The sequence below is a fragment of the Adiantum capillus-veneris genome, chromosome 30 (genome assembly GCF_014529385.1).
Source record: "Adiantum capillus-veneris isolate H3 chromosome 30, ASM1452938v2, whole genome shotgun sequence".
Lineage (NCBI taxonomy): Eukaryota > Viridiplantae > Streptophyta > Polypodiopsida > Polypodiales > Pteridaceae > Adiantum > Adiantum capillus-veneris.
The window spans coordinates 16,908,761-16,934,701 of NC_140960.1; the positions used below are offsets into that span (position 1 = coordinate 16,908,761).

The 25,941-nt window shown below is 43.0% G+C and overlaps 1 protein-coding gene across 3 annotated transcripts in view; it reads right to left on the bottom strand.

The window, feature by feature from the left end:
• EMB3012 (embryo defective 3012) overlaps positions 1–25,941 on the bottom strand; it is a 244,472-nt gene that overhangs the window by 213,349 nt on the left and 5,182 nt on the right. For all 3 annotated transcript variants that reach the window (XR_015187309.1, XM_086507191.1, XM_086507190.1), the window contains exons 2-10: positions 9,794–10,059; positions 6,577–6,752; positions 5,511–5,727; positions 4,793–5,154; positions 4,461–4,643; positions 4,177–4,312; positions 2,073–2,221; positions 1,856–1,967; positions 1,175–1,779 (exon numbers count right to left, since the gene is read on the bottom strand). Coding sequence is in view for 2 of the 3 variants with exons in the window: in XM_086507191.1 (XP_086363317.1) it covers positions 1,175–1,779; positions 1,856–1,967; positions 2,073–2,221; positions 4,177–4,312; positions 4,461–4,643; positions 4,793–5,154; positions 5,511–5,727; positions 6,577–6,752; positions 9,794–10,059 (2,206 nt within the window). In the remaining variant the exon portion in view is untranslated. The remainder of the gene's footprint in view (positions 1–1,174; positions 1,780–1,855; positions 1,968–2,072; positions 2,222–4,176; positions 4,313–4,460; positions 4,644–4,792; positions 5,155–5,510; positions 5,728–6,576; positions 6,753–9,793; positions 10,060–25,941) is intronic.

Below are 25,941 nucleotides of genomic sequence, written 5' to 3' on the forward strand. Positions count from 1 at the left end.
GGTGGTGTAGCTATCTACACCCGGCCCTTCCCCTTCGGTAGGCGGATCCATCGAACCCGAGCCACAAATGTGGTGTAGGGTACTAGGGTGAGGGACGTTAAACTTTAAAGTAGGAGATATTTGTCTCTGCCTCTGTCTGCGGGTTGCTGCGAGAGAGAGACTGCGTCCCGCTGCAGAGGGAGAGAGGCCTGCTCGCGTAGGACAGTAGCGGAGTAGGACAGCAGCTCGCGTAGGAGGTCGCATGGGAGCGTAGGATGTCTCGCTTAGGATGAAATGAAAAAATCGCATAGGATGTAAGTCTGAAAAGCAGCCTCAAACTGATGCTCAAGTCATACATGAGGGATGCTCCCCCGCCCCCCCCCCCCCCCCCCCAAACCAGAAAAAAGAAAAACCTGCACATATATACATGTGTGGAGAGGCTGTTTGACTCCCCATAATATACCCTATGACCCTAAAATAAGGGAAAATACAAATATAAGGAGTCGTCAACCTATACAATGGGTCTTTTACAAGACTGGCCAAAACTTGTCCAGCGGAAGGACAGGCACAGCCATAAAAGAGCCCTCACTCCCTTTAACAAGTCCCCCTAAGAGGCACTAACAGCTCCCCCTCGAGAGGTGAAATAACTCTAACAGCCCCCTTTTCAGTGTTTCAGTCTTTTACTGATATAAACCAATGACCATTTGCAAGGTGGGGGGAAAATCCTCCTTTCTACCAAAAACTAAGTTGGCCTTGTGAAACAAGAACTGAATGGACAAAATATATTAGTTATCATCTGACTATTCAAAAGGTAATGGAAAACAAAGCTCATCAGTAGCAACATCATACTTTAAAAAGTGATGAATGCTGTCATTGGAAGGTTAACTTCCATGCAAATGCCAAGCTAATTAGACAATAATGATGCAAGCTCACTACAGATATGAAAACATGCACAAATCAAACATGCATCACAAGGTAGGTTCTCACATTTGTTCTCTCTCATTAACCATATGAGTGTCCAACTCCCAGAGATCATGGAAAGAAAAACCTGGATGGCTTGAAAGATCCATCCAGCTAAGGCCACAGAATGTGTGAAAGATTAATTTTTAAGCATTCTAAGTAGAATTTCTGGAAATAAAACTGTATGGGCTGCACTATGTCGATTGAAACATATAAAGTTTATATTGAGACTCACAAAATTTCCGAAGGAGCCACACATAATATCATACAACCTTCCTCCACTGCCTGCAAGATGAGTGACTACAGGAGGTTCCATTCCGTTTTCTCCAGAGATTGCAGATACTTCATGGCGCTCAATAAACTCAACCCCATGTCCCCATGGTTCTGGACCACCTTTGAGCAGTACATTCATGCTGCTTCCTGGCACAAGCCGCAGTACGCTTATTTGGCACTGATGAAACAAATGCCTGTTTTCAGATGTTTCAATATAACTTGTGCCACAATGATAGCCACCATAAGAGCTCCCATCTCCAGCCTGCAAGATCGTCAAGGGTCCGTATGCAGCAGCAGTCCAGGATACAGAAAGCTTATTTGAAGGCAGTAATCCTAGAGGTGCACAAGAATTCTCAACGACCAAAGAGACAGTTATAGTTGCATGCCCCGGTCTTACAGCCAGAAACTGCTTCAAGTCACATACTGAACTGAAAGTTTCTACATCTTGAATGTTTTTTTTGGAACTGCCGTCACTTGTATCATTTGCTTCAATGAATGAGGACTCTCCACTTATGACTTTCCAGCCAATCAGCGAAGAAAAAGAATCGCACTTAGAATAGTAACGTCCTGCATACAACAGTAACTGTTAACATTGAAATCAATCAGACCGTATGAATTCATGGGACCAAGATGATGCAATCACCTTCTGGATTCCTCAACGTGACAGCAGCTGGAAGGTAAGAGCCAACTTCGGTTTCAAGAGGCAATCCTTCCACTCTCACCATTGAAAATGGGCAAGATACTTGCACTTTCACCTGTAGAACATTGAAATAAGGACAACATCTTCATCCTTTAATTTTGAATCATAAGAAATTATAACCTGACATACAATATTCATGAAACACGACAATCCTGTCTACCTCATCCACGTTGCTAGGATTGGTCAGTGCCATGGCACGAACTACACCATAACCAAGGCCCTTTGCATGGACTAAACCATAAGAATTTACAGTGGCAATTGTTGGATCCAAGGAGAACCATTTATAATCAGAGGGCTGGTTCCCACAACCTGCATTTCAGATATTTACATCTTTTCAGAAACAGAAGGCTCAGGGCGACGTCATGTTAGACACTGTAACACATCTCAGGACTTCATTAGGGATAGAGAAGGATGGAATGAAGAACAAGAGGCATGTGATCACAGCTCCCTTTTCGGCTAGTGAACGATCTACACGGCGTAGAAACAGAAACTTATTGGCATTTCCCTACGTACAAGTTACAACCGATGTATTAAAAACCACTCAGGACCTTGTACAGCAGTATGTTAGTGCTCTCTTAGAATCCATCCTGAAACACAACACCTTATCGGCATTTCCCGGCATACAACCAAACTATATTTAAAAAGTGCCCAACCCCTGATGAACTTTTACGGCAGTATGTTAGTGCTTTCTTAGGATCCATCTTGCATGCATGACATGACACAAACCATACAAGCGCATTGAAGAAACATAGGCACTCACATCCACCTTGCCCCCCAGCCATTAAAGTGGGCCGGCCCCGCCTGCAATCCACTGACCTCATTCCTACGACAAGAGCTGGCTCCCATTCCACCAATACGTACCCATACCTGGATGTGATGCAGGGCTGCCAAGGTTCTTTAGTCCAACAGTGGCAATCACACAAGATGCTTACAAATGAGTACATAAGTCCTATTTTTCATTAGTCATAAAAGTAGGACTCATTTGAGGAAGTCTTGATCTCTTTCTCCACAAGTGACTTCAATTGCTTCATTTCATTTCGTACTTCGAGTGTCACAGCCTTGGCTTGCCCTTCACTTTGTGTCTTCATTTTCTCTTTGCATGCTGCCGATTCTGTTTGCAGGTCTTGGGTCAACTTATCCTTCTCAACCCTACACTTGCTCAGTTCTAATTACGTTTCCTTACTCATTTCGCTCTGCATTAGAGTCTTAGCAACCTCTAATTCAACCGGTACTAGCGTTTACATCTCTCCTTTCAATCTAGCATACATTTTATCCCTCAACATCTCACACATTGCACTCTTCTGGGCATAGAGTCTCTCAATCCATAATCCATTCCTTTTCAAGCTCTAGTAGCGTGCTACATTTTTCTGGCCTTATATATGTCTGTATGTCTTCGTACAAACCTTCACCTCATCATGCTATTTTTCATAACCATCGAGAGTCCGGAGACATAGTCCTCCCCTCTCTCATTCTTTACCGATACTCATTGGATGCTTTTGGGGGTGTGGAAGAAACTTTTATCTTATTGTCCTCCCTCCGGAGAGCCTTTATTCCAAAGAAACTGAGAATCACTCTCTCTCCATACAAGCAGCACCTGTGCTTTTGAAAGTAGGCAGTCTACCCTGCTTAACCAGCACAAGCAGGCCCTCTATTTAAGCAGGCTCCCTGCTGATAACCTTAAGATCTCAGGTTCATTTAAATAAGCCTCACGTAATCTTCAACAGCAGCTCGGAAGTGACCGTTCAAATGCTGGCTAATTTTTCTAAAATATCGGTAGCTCACGCCCTCAAGAGAAAATATACCGTAAGGTATATGCTGATTCCCGGGTTCCTCTCTTTGAATTACAAAGAAATGACAAGATTTACTTGCTGCTACAAATTAGATGAAAAATTTATCCTCCTTTCTTGATTTTTTAATCAAATCGGACTCATTCATTGCCCGAAAAATCAAACTCAATCCAGCCTTGCACGGCGGTGAAGTAGCACCATCAAAGCATTTGAACCCTCAACCATTCATCATATTATAGGTCAAAAAATATCAACCTGCAAGCATCCAGCATATTATCCTATATCAATGCCTGCTTAATGACTTCGCCCATTTCAAACATGTGCAGACGGGAACAACATTTACTGAAAAGAAGCACTGCATTTAAACAAATCTCACCAGTGCATGAAGAAAATCATCGCAAGATAGAAGTGCTACAAAGCAGACATGATTTCAATAAAAATAAGCGATTCCATGCATATTCAAAGGTTTCGACTCACCTCCTTGAACCTTCAGCTGGTAAGCTTGAATAGTCCTTGCATTCCACGGAAGATTCAGAACCTTATCAGGTTCCCCCTTCTCAGATAAGATAAGAACTGGACTGCATACTAAGACTTCCTGTTCTACTCTCAAAACCTGTCACAAAGAACCCTGTATCAAAAGACATCCTTCCAGCTTTTTGTCATAGCAAAGAATCCAATCATAGAGTATGGACAACAGGAAAGAGGCTGCAACCAAATTCAAAAGGTAATAAAGTCTAGACTGAAGTTATGCTCAATGTCACCTCAAAATATTCATCCAGTATTGACTTCTTGAACTTGAGAACTGCAGATAATTTCCCTACGCCTTCTGAGACAGCTTTAATCAAAGTACCATTATGCCAATCTTGCTCCTTTTGTACATCCTCAGGAACAGCTATTGACCTCCAATATGGCCCTTCATCATAAAACAAACTAAGAGCATTTTCCTGCAGTCGCAACCAAGCTTTTAATAATCATCTTTATGAACATCATCAGAGTACAAATCTGAATTCTATCGATGAATAGTGTCTGCTTAAGTGCTGACTGATTAAGCTCACAAAATGTCAAGACTTTACTGAAATAGTACGTTTCAAACCTTCGTGAGATATATTGGAGAAGATCCTGAGTGGGCCGAGAAGGCCATAACCTGCACTACATAATCCCAGCCTACAACAAGAGACCACGGAGTATCTGATGATTCCAAAAGAACTTCCCCTCTTGAGATGGTCTGCTGACTGTCATCCTTGTAAGATATGGGTTTAAAGTACAACTTCAAGCTGGATGGTAAAACAACATGCAATGCAGATAACTGTTGATGGCCTCTCAATCTGATGTCCTGGATTACAACATATGTGCTTCCAATGCTTTTTGTTGATAAGTTACCCAAAAATGGATCGATTTCAGCTATAGAAGAAATCATGATAGACCAGCCATAATGCGGAGAGGGAAGCTTTATAACTGTGGACAACATGAAATGGTTAACACAATCTAACCAGCATCAAATTTTGGTAAGTCTTTTTGCAGTATGAAGAAACTTTCTTACATAAATCAATAGCAGTGAATCCGTTCTTGCTTGTGCTGTCAGGATACGGCATTCATGCACCACATACGACCATTTGGGCATAATTTAAATCCCACAAAGGTGGATAACAAAAATGTTTGCATGCACCATGATGATTTTAAAAGGTAAATAAAAGCTAGTACCAGGAATATTAGATATGAGAGAGTCTCTTGATGGCCATATGTAAATCAAACTAATCCCCTTTTCCAAGAACAAAATCAGAAGTTTCAGGCAGAAATGTGAAATACTGAACCTGCTGGATGTTTATAACGCAGCGTCTTCAGAACATACTGAATTCGGGTATCAACAAGCACATATAATGGAGAAGGCGGCTCAATTGAAATGGCTTCTGCAACTGTCAATAATATTTCATCCTCAAGGCTATCCAATGACGGCTCAACCACATTTACAGAGACTCTTTCTTGACCCACATTTATTCCGCGGACAATGAAAAGATCTGAACCCAATCCCTGTGTAGCCAATATTAAAACAGTAAAAATATATAGAAATTTCTCCTTTGAACTTTGAAACACTCTTTATGCTTGCAAGCTGACAAAAATGTAAAATCATGTTGAAAGTCGATATACATTACAGCAAAACAAATGAGAACAAAGTACCAATTAGCAGCTCTGTAACAACTTAAAAGCACAAAGATCAGAAGGCAGACTATGTTAATAACCTTTACAAAAATATGTTACCCTCCGTCCCCCCCAATTTAGGCTCAGGAGAGATCTATCGGCACGTCAATCACCTTTTCTTAACATTTTCTGTCAGTCACGTGCCAGTATGTAATAACAAAACATTATGTTACGTTGAAAAACAAAACCCATAGTAAGGATTAACAACACATAATGCTAGGTCGACAAACATAATATGTGAGACAACATGAACGGTGTACCAACAGAAACTACCCTTATCGCCAATCCTGATTTTGGGAAAGAACCACAGTTCAGCCATAGCTACGGTACTGGATGACTCCAGATATGTTTCCCTAGCACTGAGGGTAGTTAAATAGTGCCATAACCGTAAATGAATAGTTTGTCTTGAAAGAATTTTTACTTGAAAAAGCATTAAAAAGGTGACAATTCTTTAATGTGAAATGAAAGACATCGTTCTGACGTTTCTTCTTGGATGATACAGATAAAAGGTCTGAAAAACCTTAAACATTGCATGACGAGTCAATAATAGTGAGAACATTGTAACCACGTAAACATTCATGCATATCATTGCTTAAGAGCAGGAAATAACCTGTATAAACATCATCTATAATCAAGAGAACTTGTTATTTACCCTTCAGATGTGCTAAATGGAAAAAGTACCTGATCCTCCAGCTCTATTTGTGTGTCGATATCCCCACACACACAACCGCAATCACTCAAGGGAGTATTCTTGAGAGGAACATGTGCCAAACAATGGACCAAAGTTCCTGTGGTTACTGAGGGAGCAAGTAACTTCCATGCAAACTGAATGCCGACCAGTGATGAGAACATATTGTCTGTGGCATATCAAAAATGACAAGAAAAATTCAGGTACAGCAATGGAGGTGTCTTTGATATACAGAGGTGAAAAGGCAAACAAAACACCTTTCCGTAACCTCGAGATCATTTCATCACTGCCACAGAAACTTTTAAGCTCAAAGCTCTCTTTCAAGCCTCTAAACAGTCCCAATAGACAAAAAACCACAGAAACATAAAACCCTACAAAAAGTTTGATCCACAAAAACTGTAGTAGTAAAGCTACTCAAGATGCAACAACAATGATGAGATTTTGAACTTCCTTTCAGAGTCAGCCATGCACTCAAAAGTTAAAGGGCACCCAAACTAGGCGTACGATGGTTCCAAAAATCCCATAGGCTTGTGGCTTTTCGCATTCAAACAAAGCTTCAAATTTGAAGAATGAACCCAGAATTTTCCTGCTTACATATTTGTTGAGTCGAAAGATCTTGAGAAACATCTTTAAAGGATTGTTACACTTCTCCTTTTGCCTTACCAATGCAGCCGTAAGTTCAAATATGTTGGGGATGGGCTAGGGGCTATGGCCTCTGCCTCATCTCTGAGTGAGTCCCCACTTGGAGATGTATCCATGAGTAGCCATTATGAGTCATGGATGCTACTCATGCCATGTGCTAGAGTTTAAAACCATCCCTAGACATGTCAAAAGGCGAACTTTTTTGCTTGCACGCTTTCATCATGAGTTGTATCAGCCTTATATGCTTACCTTCCTACATCAGGAGCCTCTTTGTACTCTGTTTCCAACAATGCAAAGTGATCATTTTCTATCTATATTGTGAATCCTTGATCACTCGAAATTGAAGTTAGAGCTACTTGGAATTAGAACCTCCTAATCCCTTGATCCTACCATTTAGCCATTTGGCTCATTGGTCATTAAGTTAGATTCTTCCTAATCTATAAACGATTAGTCAGGTGTGGGAATGTTCAGGCTTAATCCATGGAGGTACTACCCACCTCTTTGAGGTTGCCAGGATTATAGAAGGTGTGTGTAGAATATCGCAGGTTTCTTCTCTAATCCAACACCCTTAGGTCATTTCTGATAAACCCTAGCACTAATTATAATCTACACCACCGTTGAGAAACCAATTAATGGATCGTCCTTGAAACTAGTGAGCCACCTGACAAGGCCGTAAAAACTTTGCAACAATACTGAAAACAGAGCTTGAAAATAGATTGTAGACGAGAGACATAAAATGGCGAAGTCCCACTCTTAGAAGCATTGGCCCCTACACTAGGCACCTCTTATTTTATTGATGAACTGTCAAGGTTAAGCAAATTTGCGTGCTCACACTCACAATCCGATACAATTGATGTCGCAAATTTTATTATAATGGCTCCCTAGCCTCTCTTTTATAGGCACTTGGTCCCAAAAGCAACTAAAATATCACTTGTTACTTTTACAATGTGCTAAAAGCACTAAAATCATCTGATATCTTTACCTGATAGCCCAAAAGCACCAAAGAGTCAAGACAACTTAGCAATCCTTACAATCCCATGAATTACAACACGCTGCTACGCTCTGAGCTAGGCCATTGGGTTCTGCTCCATGTTGGCTATCTCTTGCTCAATCTGGTATGCTCATGCCATGTCACTACTTTGTGACATGTCACTACTTTGTGACATGTCACATACCCCCCTAATAGAAGAGAAATCGCCCTCGATTACGCATGCAAAATAGACATAAAACCTATCTTCGGTAGACACTCGCTTCAGACAGACATGCCAATGACCATCCCACAAGACCAAACAATCACAAAGCATGCATTAGCAGATATCCTAACCCCTACTAGATTTCGGATGACAAGCAACCATCACATAGTTCACATTGAAACTTCACACCTCTCCATTCACGCTAGATTTTAGATGAAATTCCACATTCACATTCTCCTCTTGGTCTGCACTGGACTTCAAATATCTCATTAGACCTGCATAGGATCTAATTCCACATTCACATTCTCATCTTGGTCTGCAGTGGACTTCAAGAGTCTCATTAGACCCACATAGGATCCATCTATCTATTCATCACATCCACGTCCCACTGACCTCTATGCGGATGTCTCTAATTAACTACAATGACCGCATTGGTGAGTTCTCTCAAGACAGAATGCTACAACCATTCTTCTCATAGAAGTCCTTAGGCACAATATCGTCTGCCACAATAGACATGATTATGCTAAACCGATAACCATAAGGCTTCCATTCACAATATTTTTGATCCGTTATGGAGAGAGGAGTGGCTCCCAATGTGCAACAAGCAGCATAAAAGACTCTTAACAACTAAATACTTGGGCTGTGATCCACACAAAAAAGCTCTTCAAATAAAAAAATTCAAGGATGAGATCTTCTCCACTGAGGACTATCTGTCTGACAAGTTATCCCCCTCCAATCTAAACTTCGAGGAACCCTACTACCCCTCCTCAAATGAAGGCTAGAAGATCCCTCTCTGAACCTGTCAAATCAAGTAACTCACTATTTCCTTTTCATAGTTCAGGACCTGTCTTGGTCCCGTTACAACAATTATCCAATTTTGATATGTACCTTGCTCAAAAAGTTCCCGCAAATCAGGCACCTTTTCTACTACGCTAGCCTCTCTTTAACTGGCACTTGGCCCGAAAAGCCCCAAAAGCAAGTTAAAAAGCACTTGTTAGTTTTACAATGCGCTCAATGTACTAAAACCATAAGATGTCTTTACCTAAAGCACCAAAGTCAATTTCATTAATCTGGCGCCCGAAAGTAACTCATGCACAAAAATTTCAAGCAAGCGGCAGGAAAATTAGCAACTCAGTTCACCCTAAAGCGAACATAATAGGACACGCAAAACCAGTATAAGCATCCGCATGGCTTGATCACTTGATGACAGTAAAATAAACTGGGACATGCTTAGATGGATTATTGCCAAAATGGTAACATGCAGAATGCCTACATACAACAAGCTCCTTAGTAAATTCTGAATCATTATTTTCTCTTTTGGAAAATAAAATAAGAGAGCAGAAGATGCTCTGAAATGGAAAGAAGACTCTCTTACCTTCCGTATCAAAAGCATGTATGCGCAGTGTAGCGAGTCCATCCAAATCCAGCTTAAGAGAATGATGAGATATGCGGATCCTTGACGGTTTGTCAATAAAAACTTCACACCTTATCACCTGGCCAGTAAATGTATCCTTCGCATAGACAGCTGTTGCTTTCCGTCCCTCATATGGAGCTATTGAGGTGATGACTGCGCTCTTGGAGCAGCCTTCGGTGCCATTAAATTCAGGTTTTAAATGTATAACATTGTGGTGATCCCAACTCCTGTTTACAAGTTAACAGTGGACTTTAAATTTGTATCACAAGCATACTTTATTAAGCACAAAAATAGTGTATATAAAACAAATCAATGAACACGCCGTCTCACAAATGACCTGATTTTTATGAAAGCACTACATACAAGAGCTCTGAGCGAAAAGTTTCGCATTTTGAGTACCTTGCAAACAAGTTTTCTCAAAGCAGAATGCCCAAGACAAGAGAAAGATGTTGCAAACATTCGTCTAGCAACTTGCTATAGATGAGTATGTCATCCACACATAATTTCTAAATGCTGACAAAACAAGTCGTTCATCATTTGCTGGAAGGTGGCCAAACCATTGGTGTGAACCCGAAAGGTACTACCAAACATAAAGCCCATAGGTGTACAAAACATGGTTTTCGAGCCATCTTGCGGGTGTATCTGCATCTGCTGGTACCCTAACCTAAGATCAATCTTGGTAATACTTTGCACCCGAAAGTGTGTCTATAAGCCATCCTTCTGAGGTAACAGGTACCGATTCTTAATGGTTATTTTATTGAGACACCCTTATAACCTACTCGGGAACGCCTCCCAACATCCTTTTTAGCAAGCAAGACCAGGGCACCCCACAAAGATTTCTTGGGGTCAATAAACCCCTTCTCAAGATAGACCTATAATTGCCTAGCAATCTCATCCTCCTCTTTTCTGACGAGCCCGATATGGTTGCCAAGAGACCGACTCACTACACTACATTTATCCAGTGATCAAGGTCACAACCACAAGAGGGTGGTAACCCGCATGGCACATGCTCGATGGAAATACATTAGAGAATTGGATAAACTTAAAGAATGACATTGAGTACCATAATCAACATTAAATCGTTTACAAAACACAAAGATTTGAACATCAGAATTGTGAGATGAAGACATCATTTCATTGAGTGAGATAAATTTTACATCAGATGAGGTAGTTTGAGAGAAGTAGATCCCTTGATCACATGATATCAATCATTACATACAAAATTAAAAATCATCAGTTTTTAAGTCTAATGATGACAAAGTTTGCTTGCTATAAAACCACGGGATGTCTAAATAGCATCTAGCTGTTTAAGACTCATAAGTCGGAAGTCCAAAGATTCATAGTACTGCTAGACATGAAGATCCAAACGCAGCATCGCCTCCATCCATCGGTACAAGCCCTAACTTTCTACATATCGGACGATCTACTCCTATCCTGCTAACTTTGTTAGAAGCTTACATCTTGTGTACGCACAAGAGGAAATAAAATTACAGTAGAGCTTATAATCATTTCCAGCAAGAGATCAAAAAGGAACACAGAGACAACTACAATCTACAACAATTTGAAACACTTTATCACTTCAAACAACTTGAACAATTGAACTATTACAATGAAGGGAGAATGTCATAAAGTGATGATGTGGCGAGCCCAACTGGAAGAGAAAGGGCTGAATGGACAAGAGAAACTGAACCCAAAAGAGGGCCGATGGGGCCTAAGGAGTTAGGGTTTCAAAAACCTAACCCCATGCAAATTAAAGAACTTATAGAGCACTGGCCGAGGTGCCTAGACCCAAAAATATCAAAATCTTGACATCTAGACCTGATTTCTCTAAAACGCACTGACTGCTAACATGGCATAAGTGTTAAGGATTGCTGCCATGGCAGGGTCATACGGATTTTCCGTGGTATGCGCTATCATGCTGACGTAGCAAGCTGTACTGATTTCCGTAAATTGTGCTGGCAGCTTTTTGGCAGGTTTCAGCGTGGCTTTTGGTCGTAGGTGCTTTTGGGTAAAAGTGCTTTTGGAGTGATGCTTTTGAGCATCCCTTTAAGTGCCCTTTGGGGCCACTCTTCCGCAGAGCATCTAGACGCAGAGTCCCATGGAGGCCATCTAGCAATTCAAAGGAGGAGAGCTTAATGTCTTTTCACACTGAACAAATGGACAAGAAGACCAAGGAGTTCAAGGATGGGGCCCACGCAGTCAAGTTTGACACGTTTTCTAGCTATCAGAACACCCATCGAGCCCTTGAGTTTTGTACAACAGTTTGACATCGCCTTCTTGAGAGGTCAGTTCTCGGAACGCTCCAAGGTGCGAAGGGCAACCTCTTACTTGAAAGGAAATGCACAGACCTGGTGGTCTACTCTGTTGTTACGCAAAGAAGCACCTACAATGTGGGTAAAATTCAAGAGAATTTTCACATCAACCTAAATATCTAAAGAATATGAAGAAGGTGTCATCACAGCTTGGCATCATTTGAGAATGACTAAGAAAGACACGTTGGATGTACTGCCAGAGGTTTTGGATACATTTTTGCCAGTATCCTCGTTTCGGAGGATTACTTTGAGGGACCAAATTGAGCGGTTTTGCTACGGTTTGCCAAAAGAGATTCGACAAAATTGTCTGTAACAGAAATTTGATTCGATTCAAAGACTTATGGGACATGCCAAGCAAGGTTTTGAAATGCATGCTCGCTCATTGACTTATCCTACGTATAGGTTAGTGTCCACCTCAACGGGGCAAGAGTCCTAGTGAAGAGAATGAATTAGGAGAACTGCATGAAAGTTCATCAGAGGATTACAAAGAAGTAAGGGAATCAGATGATAGTGCATCCTAAGGTTCCCACGAACTAAGGGAACCGAATGCAAGTTCATTAGAAGATTCCGGAGAAGAAAGGAGCTCACATGATAGTGCATCTGAGGGTTCCGACGAAGCAAGGGAATCAATTGATGGTTCATTAGAAGATTCGAACGATTGAAATTGAAATGCCAACGGGCATGGGAAGCCAACAAGGCTACCAACAGGTCCCATGGCACAAGAAAAGAACAAAAAGGGAATCAACTAGTAGATCAGAGAATTCCAAAGATCCAGATTAAGCTGCCAGACGACACGAGAGGCCAACAGGGCTATCAACAAGTCACAGGAAACAAGACCAGAACAGAAAGGTAAGGTAGGTCCATTGCATAATTTGGTCAAGGGTACTTTTTGGCCCTTGATGCAAAGTGGATGGAGAAGGAGAACTGTAAGGTGCAACGGAAGCGAATGTTGAACTTTGCTCAAGATGAGTGCTCCGAACTATGCTCAAGGGTTCCTTTTTCTTACGGAAGATAGAGCCTTCCGTTCCGTTAGTGAGAGAGTGCAAATAATAACAAACAAAGTGAATAAACACTGTGAATGAAGGTGCTGAGACTGAAAGATAGAGCGAGAAGAATACGACACCAGAATGTTGTCAAACCCTCCTCTGAAGGCCCCACTCTCTATGGCGAGAGCGGTCTACTATTGATTGCACAAATCTCTACAATGCAATGGACTTGCCGACGATGTCGACGACGATGAGGATGACGACGAGACGGGCTGAAATCTGAAAACGCTAAGGGCTGAAATCTCCAAATCTTTATCTACTGAATTCTGACTCTATGTCGATGACGACGATGCGACGACGACACGCTGAAAACGCAGATGCTGAAATCTATGTTTTCTAGGCTTATTGAACTTCATAAAGGTCTACAACACTTGCTTCTTTGGGCTGCGCCGAAAGCGACACAAAGTCATCTGTGGCTCCTTCAATGCTTCAACTTCGTCCATAGTCATGCGTCTACTTTCTTCAAGAATCTCCGAGAATAAAAATTCCTGAAACCACTTCCAACACAAAAACATGTACATACCCATTCCATCGGAAAAATTCTATTCCTTCAAAAAAACTATGCATGCAACGCAGATGAACAAAGTGACGGAGTGCCAAACCGTTCATCAAACACTGCGGTCGAATCTTGACTTTCTGATCTAAATCAATCAACTGTGGCAAAACACACTGGAAATACCGATGCTTGATGCTCAATCCTTCTTGTGCTCTTTCTGATACTATGTCATGCCAAGGAAGAGACATGGAATGTGAATTCCTTGAATGCAAACATTTCATCTTTCCATGAGTAATCCGCATACATCAATGCTCATTCATGAGTGAATCATGCTCATCGTGCAATATGGCATGCCTGTGAAAAGGGGCCACATAAGGACGGTGACTAAAATACAAGAAAGCATCACGAATGAAACACTCGAACAATGCGTGTTGACTAATCATTCCAACACGTAATACTTCTTGTGGGGATTCTTTGGACCTCGACTCGAGAGCCAAGATCGGTTCTTCGTGATTGATCGAATCTGCAATGAGGTTAGCTTCACTAGACAAAGTATCAACTAAACCATCATCCTTGTGAACAATCACAGCTTCTTCTTGCAAATTATCATGCTCGTGAATAATCACATCTTGATCAAGCAAATCATCATGCTCATGAATAATCACATCTTGATCATGCAAATCATCATGCTTATCATTATCATGCAAATCATGTCTATTGTGCTTTGGAGAAGAAGAGACTGAGAGAGTCTCCTTCTCCTGATTCTTGTCATTCTACGCCTGCACACTAGAAAAGAGTTGGAACAACTCTTGCATGTGTTGGATTCAGTGCGCTTCACGCTCTTCGCGCTTGCAGTCCAATTCTGCTATTCTTTCTTCAGCTGCTAAGCATGCTTGCTCGCGCTCGCACTCACTCTATGACTGTCATTCTTTCTTTGTATTTACACTCTATAGCTGCCATTCTTTCTGCTTGTCTTGCTTCGCGCTCGCGCTCCAAGGCAGTGCGTTGCGCTTCTTGTTGTAACGTTTCTCAGTCCATCATCGTCTTGACCAAAGCCTCCATAGGATTTGGTGCAATCCTTGGCGTAGATGGGAAAGGGGGAGGGTCATAAAAACATCCTGGTGGGGAAAATTCTTCTTCGCCACTGCCATGCTCATCACCTCCATGCAAAGTATCCATTCCGCTTCAGGTAATGACCATACAATGAAGTCGTGGGTTCTTAAGTTCACGAGGAACTTTGGTTCTTGTGGGTCTTGGATTCTTGGGTTCTAGATTCTTGAGGTTCTTGAGGTTCTGACGTCTTGAGGTTCTTGAGGTTCTTCTTTCGCTTGCAATCTGTGTTAGAGAAGGATCTTCTCTTACTGCAGCTCTTCTCTTTCCCGCGGGCGTATCCCTTGGCGGCCTTGCGTTCACACCAAGGTTGCTTTTTCCCACCTCACGTCAATTGGCCGGCTGCTAAGTGCACAGTCCACTCTCAATGAGTGAAAAGAGAACAACGGGAGGCTGGACAAGCCCTTCTTTCTTGGGTTTCATGTCACTCTTAAAAAACACGATTAGGAATCGACACGCCCAAGAGGTCTTGGGTGACGTGCGACCGCAACAAGCAAAAAAAATTATGTGGTTCTTTCCTTGAGTGATACAGAACACTGCCAAAGCTCTGATACAAATGTAAGATGCAACGGAAGTGAATGTTGAACTTTGCTCAAGATGAGTGCTCCGAACCGTGCTCAAGAGTTCCTTTTTCTTACGGAAGGGAGAGCCTTCCGTTCCTTTAGTGAGAGAGCGCAAATGATAACAAACAAAGTGAATAAACACTGTGAATGAAGGTGCTAAGACTGAAAGATAGAGAGAGAAGAATACGACACCAGAATGTTGTCAAACCCTCCTCCGAAGGCCCCACTCTCTATGGCGAGAGCCGTCTACTATTGATTGCACAAATCTCTACAATGCAATGGACTTGCCAACGATGTCGACGACGAGACGGGCTGAAATCTAAAAACGCTAAGGGTTGAAATCTGCAAATCTTTATCTGCTGAATTCTCACTCTATGTCGATGATGACGGTGATGATGACGATGCGACGACGACACGCTGAAAATACAAATGCTGAAATCTGCATTTTCAAGGCTAAAACTGTAAACACTCGTTGATCTGACCGTGCAGCGAGGATCTGCTATGGAAAGTGAGATCTGCGAGGTTCGGGACTTCTATTGCGGTGTCTTGATGCTGAAAATTGAAAACGTTGATGCTTCTAGGTTGCGATGAATCTGCAAAACGCTAGGAATCCTGCTGATCCAAAGACGCTAGGGCTGATTCTATTGTGGTCTGCTGTCGCCGGTTTGGATCTGCAAAAGCAAAACGCTGGCTGATCTACTTGCAAATGAAAACGTTGGTTGATCTTGCTTGCTTGAAAACGCTAAGGTTTCCTTGCGGTTCTTACTGAGAAGTTGCACTTGACAGTGGTCCTCTGCTTCTTCTGCCCAAAAGTGCTAGCGCTAGGATTTCTTATATACTTCTTGACTCAAATTTCCCTACCCAATTTCCCAACAGAAGTCACTTAAAAATAATAAGTGAAAATTGGCTAGAATAGGGAAAATAGGTCTATGCACTGTAAAAATGCTCCTAATGGGTTATGAATGTAATCTGATGATCATGATGTGTGCAACCAAAGGATATGCATCTACTCTTAAGTGTCTGGACATGCACGGTCTGCGAACAGACTCACAAAAGTGCCAGAACACTTCTAATTCAATTGAATTGAACCCATGTCATGAGCTTGTCCACATACACATAGGGTTAGATGTGCACGTGACAAGAACATCACAAATTCTCTTCAGAGAGAGCTGTACCTTGAAGCTTTTGGATTATTAGCAATGTCGATGCAAAAAGTTACCGATGAACTAGCAAGTTGAATCTGGTGCAGTGCGGAATGCACAAGGGGGGAGCCACGCCACTCCTTTGTCAAGATTGCCTAACATGAATAAAGTCACTAATTTCTCTTTGAGATTTTAGGGATATGATGGGCTGACAGTAATTTGCAGAATGACTTTATGAAGAGATGTGCTTTGAATTAGAAATTTCCTTAATTAAATTGAAAACTTGTGCTCTTTCATGTGAGTATGGTTAGAGACATAAGAGAAAGATTAAATGTCTACAGCATTTTGTCTGATGAATGATTTGAACTTAGAGCATCTAGACATCTGGTAGAGATCAACGAGACCTTGACGTGATGGCTGAGTGAATAAGAGCTTAATGTGAATTGAATAAGATTATAGTACATCAAGATGTTGTAGCACAGTTATAGTGTCAGTGGCACACGACAGGCAATTAGTTACAGTTGGGTGGGAGTTCACACAGGATGGACTCTCACCTGGTCAGTGACATGGGATACGGGTGGTGATCTAGTCGACACCATGGCCAGATCACCACCACCACAGTTCGGAGATAGACTTAGCTTGACTGGATATTTTGTCAGCCGTTTGGTGCCTCTTTATGATTGTATATACTTGTGGTTGGTTCTAGTCGTCGATTATCATCCACTTTCTATGGTCTAGAGTCTTGAGTTTGAGTCCAGCACCACACACTTGCACTCTCTATGCACATTGGAACCTCGACACCCCCATTGTACCTGTGAGTCGTGGGCTTGGAGCTGAGTGTGCTACCAACCAAAGTCTGCATGGTTCTATGAGTTTGTCGAGTTCCATTGAGTTCTGAGTCTGTTGTTGTGCTTTGAGTTGTTGCTCCATTGTTGTGTGATGTTTTCTTCCCTGTTGGAGTGAGGTTTCACACATATTGCACTAAGGAGCACCCACCGTAGAGAACATGACACACTTTCCCTGCTACAGATGTCTATCTCGATGACTGGATACTGTTGTGAGTGCATTGAGAATTTCAAAAGGATGAGATGGTTGCACAGTGATCTAGGTACATCAAGAGTTCTGGACGGAATGAGATGGCTAGGTGTTCAATGTGAGCTAAGTGTGTAATTCTCTAAACTGCATGCTATGTGGATGTAATGTCTCACGGAGATAGTCATGGGCATGGTTTGTTTGATTGAAATGTAGAAAGAAAGGATATGAATTTGATAGTAAAAAGATTTAGTAGATCAAAACATCCGTGAAAAGATCAGTGCGGTCTGGATGTGATTGCTAAATGGTTACAATGATCATGGTTTGTTTCTAAGACCCTCAACAAAAATATGAATGATCAGTGACTGATGTCTTTGTAAAAGTGTTGGATTGGAGTGTAGTGCATGAATACACAGAGTCAGTGTCTATTGAAGACAGTTTTTGTCCTTTGGTTGTTTTTGCAAGCGTAATCGAGGGCGATTACAATTCTTTCAGAAGGTGGGAATGTCACAAAGTGATAACATGGCGTGCCCAACTGGAAGAAAAATGGCCGAGTGGACGAAAGAAATTGAACCCAAAGATGGCTGATGGGGCCTAAGGGGTTAGGATTGTTTGGACCTGATTTTCGTAAAACACGCTGATTGCTGATGTGGCATAAGTGTACGGATTGTTACCATCGCAAGGTTGTACAAATTTTCGTGGTTTGCATTGCAGTGCTGACATAGCAGGCTGTACAAATTTTCGTAAATTGTGCTGGCAGCTTTTTGGCAGTTTTTAGCGTGGCTTTTGGTAGCAGGTGCTTTTGGGTAGAAGTGCTTTTGAACTGATGCTTTTGGGGATCCCTTTGTTAGAGTTCAGATTCTTGTCCGATGGTAGCTCTAGTATCTCCCAAAAGCAGTTTAGGGAGTGAGGGTTGTTTTCTGGCTATGTCCGACCGTACTTGAGGTAGACGTACCTTTCACGACGATGCACTCCACGGTGTTGCTCACCCGATAGGCTGGCATGAGATGGGACCCCCGTTCCTAGGGTTTCTCAGGGTCAGAGTCTCGAGTCTTCTGCAGTTGTGCTACTAAATATGTGTGTCGGGTCATTTTTAGTGAGTTTACATATTTATTCATTTTAGTCAGTTTTTAGGATAGTGGGGTTTTCCAAGCAGGTAGGGCAATTTCCCAATTGCCCTATATATCCAAACCCCCCTTGTACTTTTGGCATGTTGTTCAGTAAAGAGATCCAGACTTTTGGGCACACAACCTCTCTCTACTGTTTTCTCTCTCTAGCGTTTTGGGGTGCGCGGCCACTTTCTCTCTCCAGCGTTCTCTCTCCACCATCAATCTCTCTCTCTGGCGTTCTCTCCAATGATCTCTCTCCCTCTTGTGCTAGCACTCCCTTCCCCGGCGTGTACACACCCTCTACGGTGTGACATTGCCTACAGGTTGTTCCCGTGCCCGTACGGTGGACGGTTAGCGCTGGGAGCTTAAGTACGAGGAGATCTATCGCAATAGATCCAAGATCAGTTGGCTGCCCGGTCCCGAGTGGAAATTTGCTCGCGGTCGCACACAAGTTCATCACCCAATTCACCCTTTTCCGCTGCACCTTTGACATGGTATCAGAGCCACGGCGTGCTCTCGAATCGGATCGGTGATTTGTGCAAGTTTTTGGTGTTGAATTTCCATGACGAAAAGAGACGGTCTGTTGATTTTTCTGCGTTTCTCACTCATTTAGGACTTATTTCGGCTGTGTAGTGGGAAGATTTGCAGATTTTCTCTCTTCTACCTCTTCTGCATGCGCTCCAGAAGTCCCGGCTGAATCCTTGTCTTTGGTGGCCTTTTCTGACCCTTGTGATGCTTCAGGAGCCGTTTTCACAAAGGGCTTCTTTGCTAAATTTTTCTTTTGCTGCCCTCCTTTCTCGTTGCTCGGAAACCCACTGTCCTCTCCTTTCAACAAGGCAAGACCAGTGTTAGCAACTTCCATGAGCTGGGTGAGGGTAGCCACTCTATTCTTGGTACAGTAGTCCCGAAGCCCTTTAGGCACCCCCAAACAATACTTCTCTATCTGCTCTGTCAATGGCACAAATTTGTAGGAGGTTACTGAGAGTAACGCTTTACAAAACCTCCGATTGTACTCCAGCAAGCTTTTGCATGTAGTCGAAGTAAGCTGGTGCCAATCTGTCATGACGTCAGCTTAAAATTCATTTGATAGTCAAGCAAATGCAAACATTTGTTTGAAGTAGACTAAAGTGGCCGGTGTCTGTCCTTGCATTAACAATGTAGTCCACCATGTAAGTGCATTGTCTTTCAAGAAAGTGGCAGCTTTCCTGACCTTAGAGGCCTCTGTAAAATTCCCTCCTCCATAAGTTGTATCAAACTGCTTGAGGAAAGTGAGAGCCTTTGCCTTATCCTCGAAGCCGCTAAAAGTGCTAAACTTTACAGCTGCACCACCTTCTTTGTAAGCTTTCGGCTTGTCCAATGCCCCCAAATTGTCATAAGGAATTATCTGCAACATGGGCACCGTAGTAGGCACCATCGGCACATCTTGGCCATTAACATTTTGCGTCAAAGGTGCCATATCTGGCTGCTGTCCAGAAAAACCAGCCATGCCAAAATGACCCTGTGGCACCCCAAACTGGCCCTGGTTGCTCTGAAAACCTTGTTGCATGCCGATGCTACCATACATGGGGTTTGGCATCATGCCTTGCATACCCCCGAACACTGTTCCTGGCATGTACGACTGACTTCCAGGCCCATAACCAGTCATACTCTGGAACACAGATCCACCCTCGAAATACCTAGGATGTACCGTGGGTGGTGGAAAAACTGGGTGCATTGCCTGGTAACCAGTTCCCTGTCCATTCAAAATAGCATGCGGGCTCTGAAAGGTGGCGGGCTGAACTGGCATAGCCTGTGGAATAGGCGTCCTAACCACCTATTCAAGGACGGGAGGAACCTGTTTTGGAGCCCCTGACTCTGCAACATGCGAGTGTTCCCTATCCTGCTGAGACGCATGAAGTACTTGGGCTTGAGCCTCAACAAGCTCTGTTCGCGGTGTAAGTTACCTATTTTGTTGTGGCACTGGTGGCGCTTGCAAAGAACTCCATAAACCTTGGGTTCTGCACCAATCGTGAAAAGACATTCACCGGGGCAACTAACTGAGTCCTGAACACATCATCCTCAAGTTGACCATCCATAAAGCCTTGTACCGGAGGGACATTCACATCAACAGGAGGTACAGACAGGTGTGGCCGTGAGCTCTCGCCAATCTCGAACACCATAGGAATTTCTTGTCTGTCCTTCAAAGAGGAACCTTCTTCCATAATGCCCTTCCCTTTGTCGGCCATAGTGTAATCCCGCATTCATGTACTCTGTGTCTTTACTTAAAACAACTGAGGCACACTTCTTGAGGAAAAAGTGATCGATGTTCCGGCAACGGAACCTTGAAACCGGCCTGTGGGGTGGCTTTCACCCGAAATTCTTTACGTTACTTTAGACACAGAGAGAGAGAGAGAGAGAGAGAGAGAGAGTACTTTTGAAAGGTAACCTGCGACGGGGACTAACACTTAAAGGACACACACGGCTCGGAAGCTAGAATGCTCCGAGCAGACGCGACAACCTGTAGGCCCCAAAATTGACACCCCTTTCGTATTTCTTTATACTTTAAGGGGTAAATTACAAAGTAGAGTCCTGGGAATTCTTTACCAGTATCTAGCTAGATACCACCTGTTTTGGCAAAATGTCCGTAGCATAACAGCCCCAAAACTTGTCCGAAGCCAATTCCCTTGCTGGAACTCATTTCCACTGACATAAACCCTCTGATTTCTGCCCAAAAACAGTAAATTCAGCAAGCTGTATTTACTGGTTTTTGCCCTGTTTTCAGCCCTAAACAGTCCCCGAACTGTCCTCTAACGGAGGGGCGTCCGTATGGCTGAAAAACAGTCCAATTTCAGCGCATAACCAGCGCTGAAAATGCACCTGTACAGTGAGATTATCACCCTCACTGATGCCTACTTTTGGTGTAGCAGCTAGCTACTCCTGATCCTGCTCAGAGAGGCTCTTGCCTCAGCAAAAACGCATATAACCACACTACTATACATGAGTCAAATGAAGAGCCCTCTTGTGGGGCATCACAACTGCATGTAGGGAAGAGAGAGAGCAGTGTGAGGTGCGCAGGACATGACTTCTTGCACCACACTGTACATGAGAGGGAAAGCTTGCAATCAATAGCTCTTAACCTGTGACAGGCAGCAAATGAGCTCTCTCCCAGCTCAAAATTCAGCGCCACTTCTCATTCCGAAGGTAATGACACGCACAGATTTCAGGGCCCAAAATAGCAGTTCCCTAATTTTTAGGAGATGCTTCCGTTGGGCTCCCACTGGTCTTCTGACCATCTATCCCCATTGGGACCGCATCCAAAAATGCAATGTGGCCCAAATGTCGGGTACTTTCCTTTGGTGACCCCATCTTGGCTTTCTGCCTTTACTGAGTTCACTTCCTAGTATCCACCAACTTGCTAAGTGCGATGGGGTACTTACATGATCTTGAACTGAGCCTAGACATCCTCTTACTATACGAATTCTAGTGCCGACCAACTTCCTGTCTGCGGGTGAAACTACCGTTCACATTGGCCATACACTGTGGTCTCAAAAATAAAACAAGAATCATTGGAAAGAAACCAACAACTAAGGTTAGCAGTTGCCACGTCCTCTTGACATAGTTAACAATTGCCACATCCTCGTGACAATTATCCTCAACAGTTAACCATCAATCATCAATCACATCCGATTGATGAAAGACGCGAAGTTGATTTGGGATCAGCTTTCTTCACTATATGATCGAGTTTCTCCAATGAAGCAAATAGCTCTCGAGATGCAGATGAGGACCTAAATGCGAAGAACTCTTCCATGCAGAATCACATCAACAAGATGCAGGAGCTTCAGCAAGAGATACTTCATATGGGAAAGCTTATCAGTTCAGAGGATATGGCCAGCCATTTTTTGGCCCAATTACCTCCTCGGTATACCAATTTCTATTCTTCACTGATTATGAGTGGCCGGCTGACTACTATTTATTGTTCGATTGGTGTTGGACCAAGAGGAGCAATTCAATATAGGGAAGAAATCAAGCTCCGAAGCCTTGACCGGTTCTTCCAGCAACAACAAGAAGCAAAAGGGTAATAAGAAAAGCAACAACACCAAAGACAAAAGGAGTGATGTTGAAAGGGAAGCCTTGAAGGTGGAAAGACATTGCAATAGTTGTGGTGAAAAAGGCCATTATTGGCGGAAGTGTCCAAAGCAAGTTGGATTCTTCGACTTCTTCAACGGCAGTGGTGTAGTCACCAACCTTTGTTCATTTGGAGATTCTACCCTCAAAGAACTCTCCAAGGACATCAGAGGTTGCATTGACTCTTGCGATTCGAGACGATCGTGATTGGATTCTGGATAGTGGTGCCTCACGGCACATGACACCTTCAAAGGATCTTTTGTCCAACATGTGGCGACACTGTGATACCATTTTTATTGGCGACAAATCTGAAATTCCTATTCATAGGGAGGAATCTATGGGGTTGATTCTCGACAGCAGAGGGGGTATGCATACCTCCAAGGTACTTCATGCTCCAAAGCTAGGAATGTATGTGCACGAGGTGTGGAAGCTTAACATGGAGGTGATTTTTATAGAGGATGCGGTATCTAAGCAACACAGATACCTACAAGTGATCTTTGGCATTACAGATTAAGTCGTTTGAACAATGATGCTCTTCGGCTTGCTTTTCGTGAGCACATGCTTATAGGCTTACCAAATGTCAGGAATAAGCATGGCAAAAGCATAACTTGCATTCGTGGAAAGCAACATCAAGAATCCATTCAGAGGCTTGCTACACGCAGAGCCATTGCCGTTTTGGAGTTGGTTCACACCAACCTTTGTGGAGTTATGCGAACGCCTTTCCTTGGTAAGGCTCTCTATTTCATGTTGCTCGTGGCTGATTTCAACCGCCGCTTTACTTGGGTATACTTTCTACAGCACAAGTATGAGGCATTTGGCCTCTTCAAGAATTGGTGTTCTCTTATGGAGAAGGAAAGCAATCAAGTGTTGAAGACTATTCAATCAGACAAAGGTGAAGAGTTTACCTCCAAAGCATTCGTTCAGTTTTGTGCGAACAATGGCATCAAGCGAGCGCTTGCAAATACCCGATCCCCTTCAAAGAATGGAGTTGTGGAGCAGAAGAATAGGACAGTGGTAGAATGGCACGGACCATGCTTGAGCATCAAGACTTGCCAACGTCTTTATGGGCAGAGGCAGTTGCAACGGCAGTTCATACCATAAACAGATCTCCAACCCTTCAGTTCCAAGCAAGACGTCGTTCGAAGCTTATTTTGGTAAGAAGCCTGACATCTCCCACTTTCGGATCTTAGGGAGCGATGCATATGTCCATGTACCAAAGGAGCAGAGGGGGAAGTTTGACCCCAAGTCCTGGATAATGTTTTTTGTCGGCTACAATACTCTTTCAAAGGGATATCAACTTTATGATCCGCAAAAGAAAGATGTTGTGCTCTGTCACAAACTGCTTACATGGCATGACCATAAGAAGGAAACTCCTAATAAAGTTGTCCCAACTTATGGCCAAGTGACGAGGGGCCCAAGGGACACAAAGAGATAAAAATTACGTAGAAGCCTGCTGACGTGGCAGTTGTACGGACACGGCAGATTGCGCTGACAGTACTGACGTGGCAAAACGTACGGATTTCTGCAGATCGCACTAACAGTACTGACGTGGCTGTATGGATTTCCGCAAGCTGCGTTGACTGTTTTTATTGGCAACTTTTGGGATTAAGTTGCTTTTGAGTTAGAAGCTTTTTCGGCTTGTGTTCTTACTACTAGCAGTTCATTCGGAAGTTTGCAGAGATAGCTTGCCTTTGCGCTTATTGACTCAAAAAGGAGTCCCTTTCTCGTGGGGACCGACAGAGGTGACTACCTTTCAGACACTTGAGGAAAAATTGACTACGGGACCAATGTTGGCTTTGCCAGACTTACAAAAGCCATTCGAAGTTTATTGTGATGCTTGTGGCCGTAGTCTGGGAGCGGTCTTGATGCAAGAAGGCCATGTGATTGCTTATGAAAGCGGAATGTTTTCAAGGCCAAAATTGGTAGCACAGATTTATGAGAAAGAGCTATTGGCAGTGATCCATGCTCTTACTCAGATGCGACATTATCTACTCGGAGCCGATTTCATGGTCTTTACTGATCATCAGAGTTATACTACTTGTCACAAAAGGAGCTTTCAGAAAAACAGATGCGGTGGGCCTGCATGTTCAGGGATAGAAAAACTTAGTGGCAGATGCTTTGTCTCGAAAGCCCCTCATCTTGGCTATTTCCGCGATCCATCATAGAAGCTTCGAGGAGCCACCGATCCGGACTTTATCAATGTTTTTACTCAGATACAAAATGGGGAGATAGTGCCAGGATATTCCATACGGGATGGCTACTTGATGAAGAAAACAATGTTGTGTGTTACATAGCCGTTGAGGGAAAACCTTTTAACTGAGTGCCATTGTCCACCTTTTACGAGTCACCGTGGCATTGATACCACCTTGAAAGGCGTAGAGCGTTATTTCTTTTGGCCGAGACTCAAGAGAAAGATGTGAATGACTTTGTTCGCAGTTGTATGCGAAAAGGTCAAGTTTTGACAAGCATAGGGCATAGGGACTACTACAGCCTTTACCCATTCCCACCCACCTATGGGAAAGCATTGCGATAGATTCCATCTTTGATCTCCCCAAGACTCAACGTGGGCATGATGGCATTTGGACAGTCATCAACAGATTCAATAAGCAAGCTCACTTCATTTCAGTGAAGAAAACAGTCAAGCCGGACCATTTAGCGAGACTGTTAATTGCACAGATATTTCGATTACATGGCATGCTTGAGACAATAGTCTCCGACAGAGATCCCAATTCACAAGTTTGTTTTGGAGGGCTATTTGGAAGAACATTGGTACGCGGTTGCACTTCTCGTGATCATTCCACCCGCAGATAGATGGGCAATCTGAGATCGCAAATTCAGTTGTTCTAGATTTATTGAATTCTTCCATCTCTGATCAGAAGACTCAATGGGAAAAAAAATTGCCTTTGGTGGAATTTGCCTACAATAACACGGTTCTCTCTTCGACGGGAAAGGCGCCATTTGAGATAATTGGAGGTGCTCAAAAGGTTCCACCCTTTCTCAGCACTAAAGACAAGATTTTTGAATCTGACCAGTACATGAGGGACTTGTACACTGCTTTTGCCAAGGTCCGTGAGGCTTTAGAGAAGTCTCAAGAACGACATAAGAAGGCAGCAGATCGACATCGACAAACTTGAAACTAAAGGAAGACGATTGGGTGCTCTTACGTTTTGAGAAGGCACGCCTAAGGAAACGAAA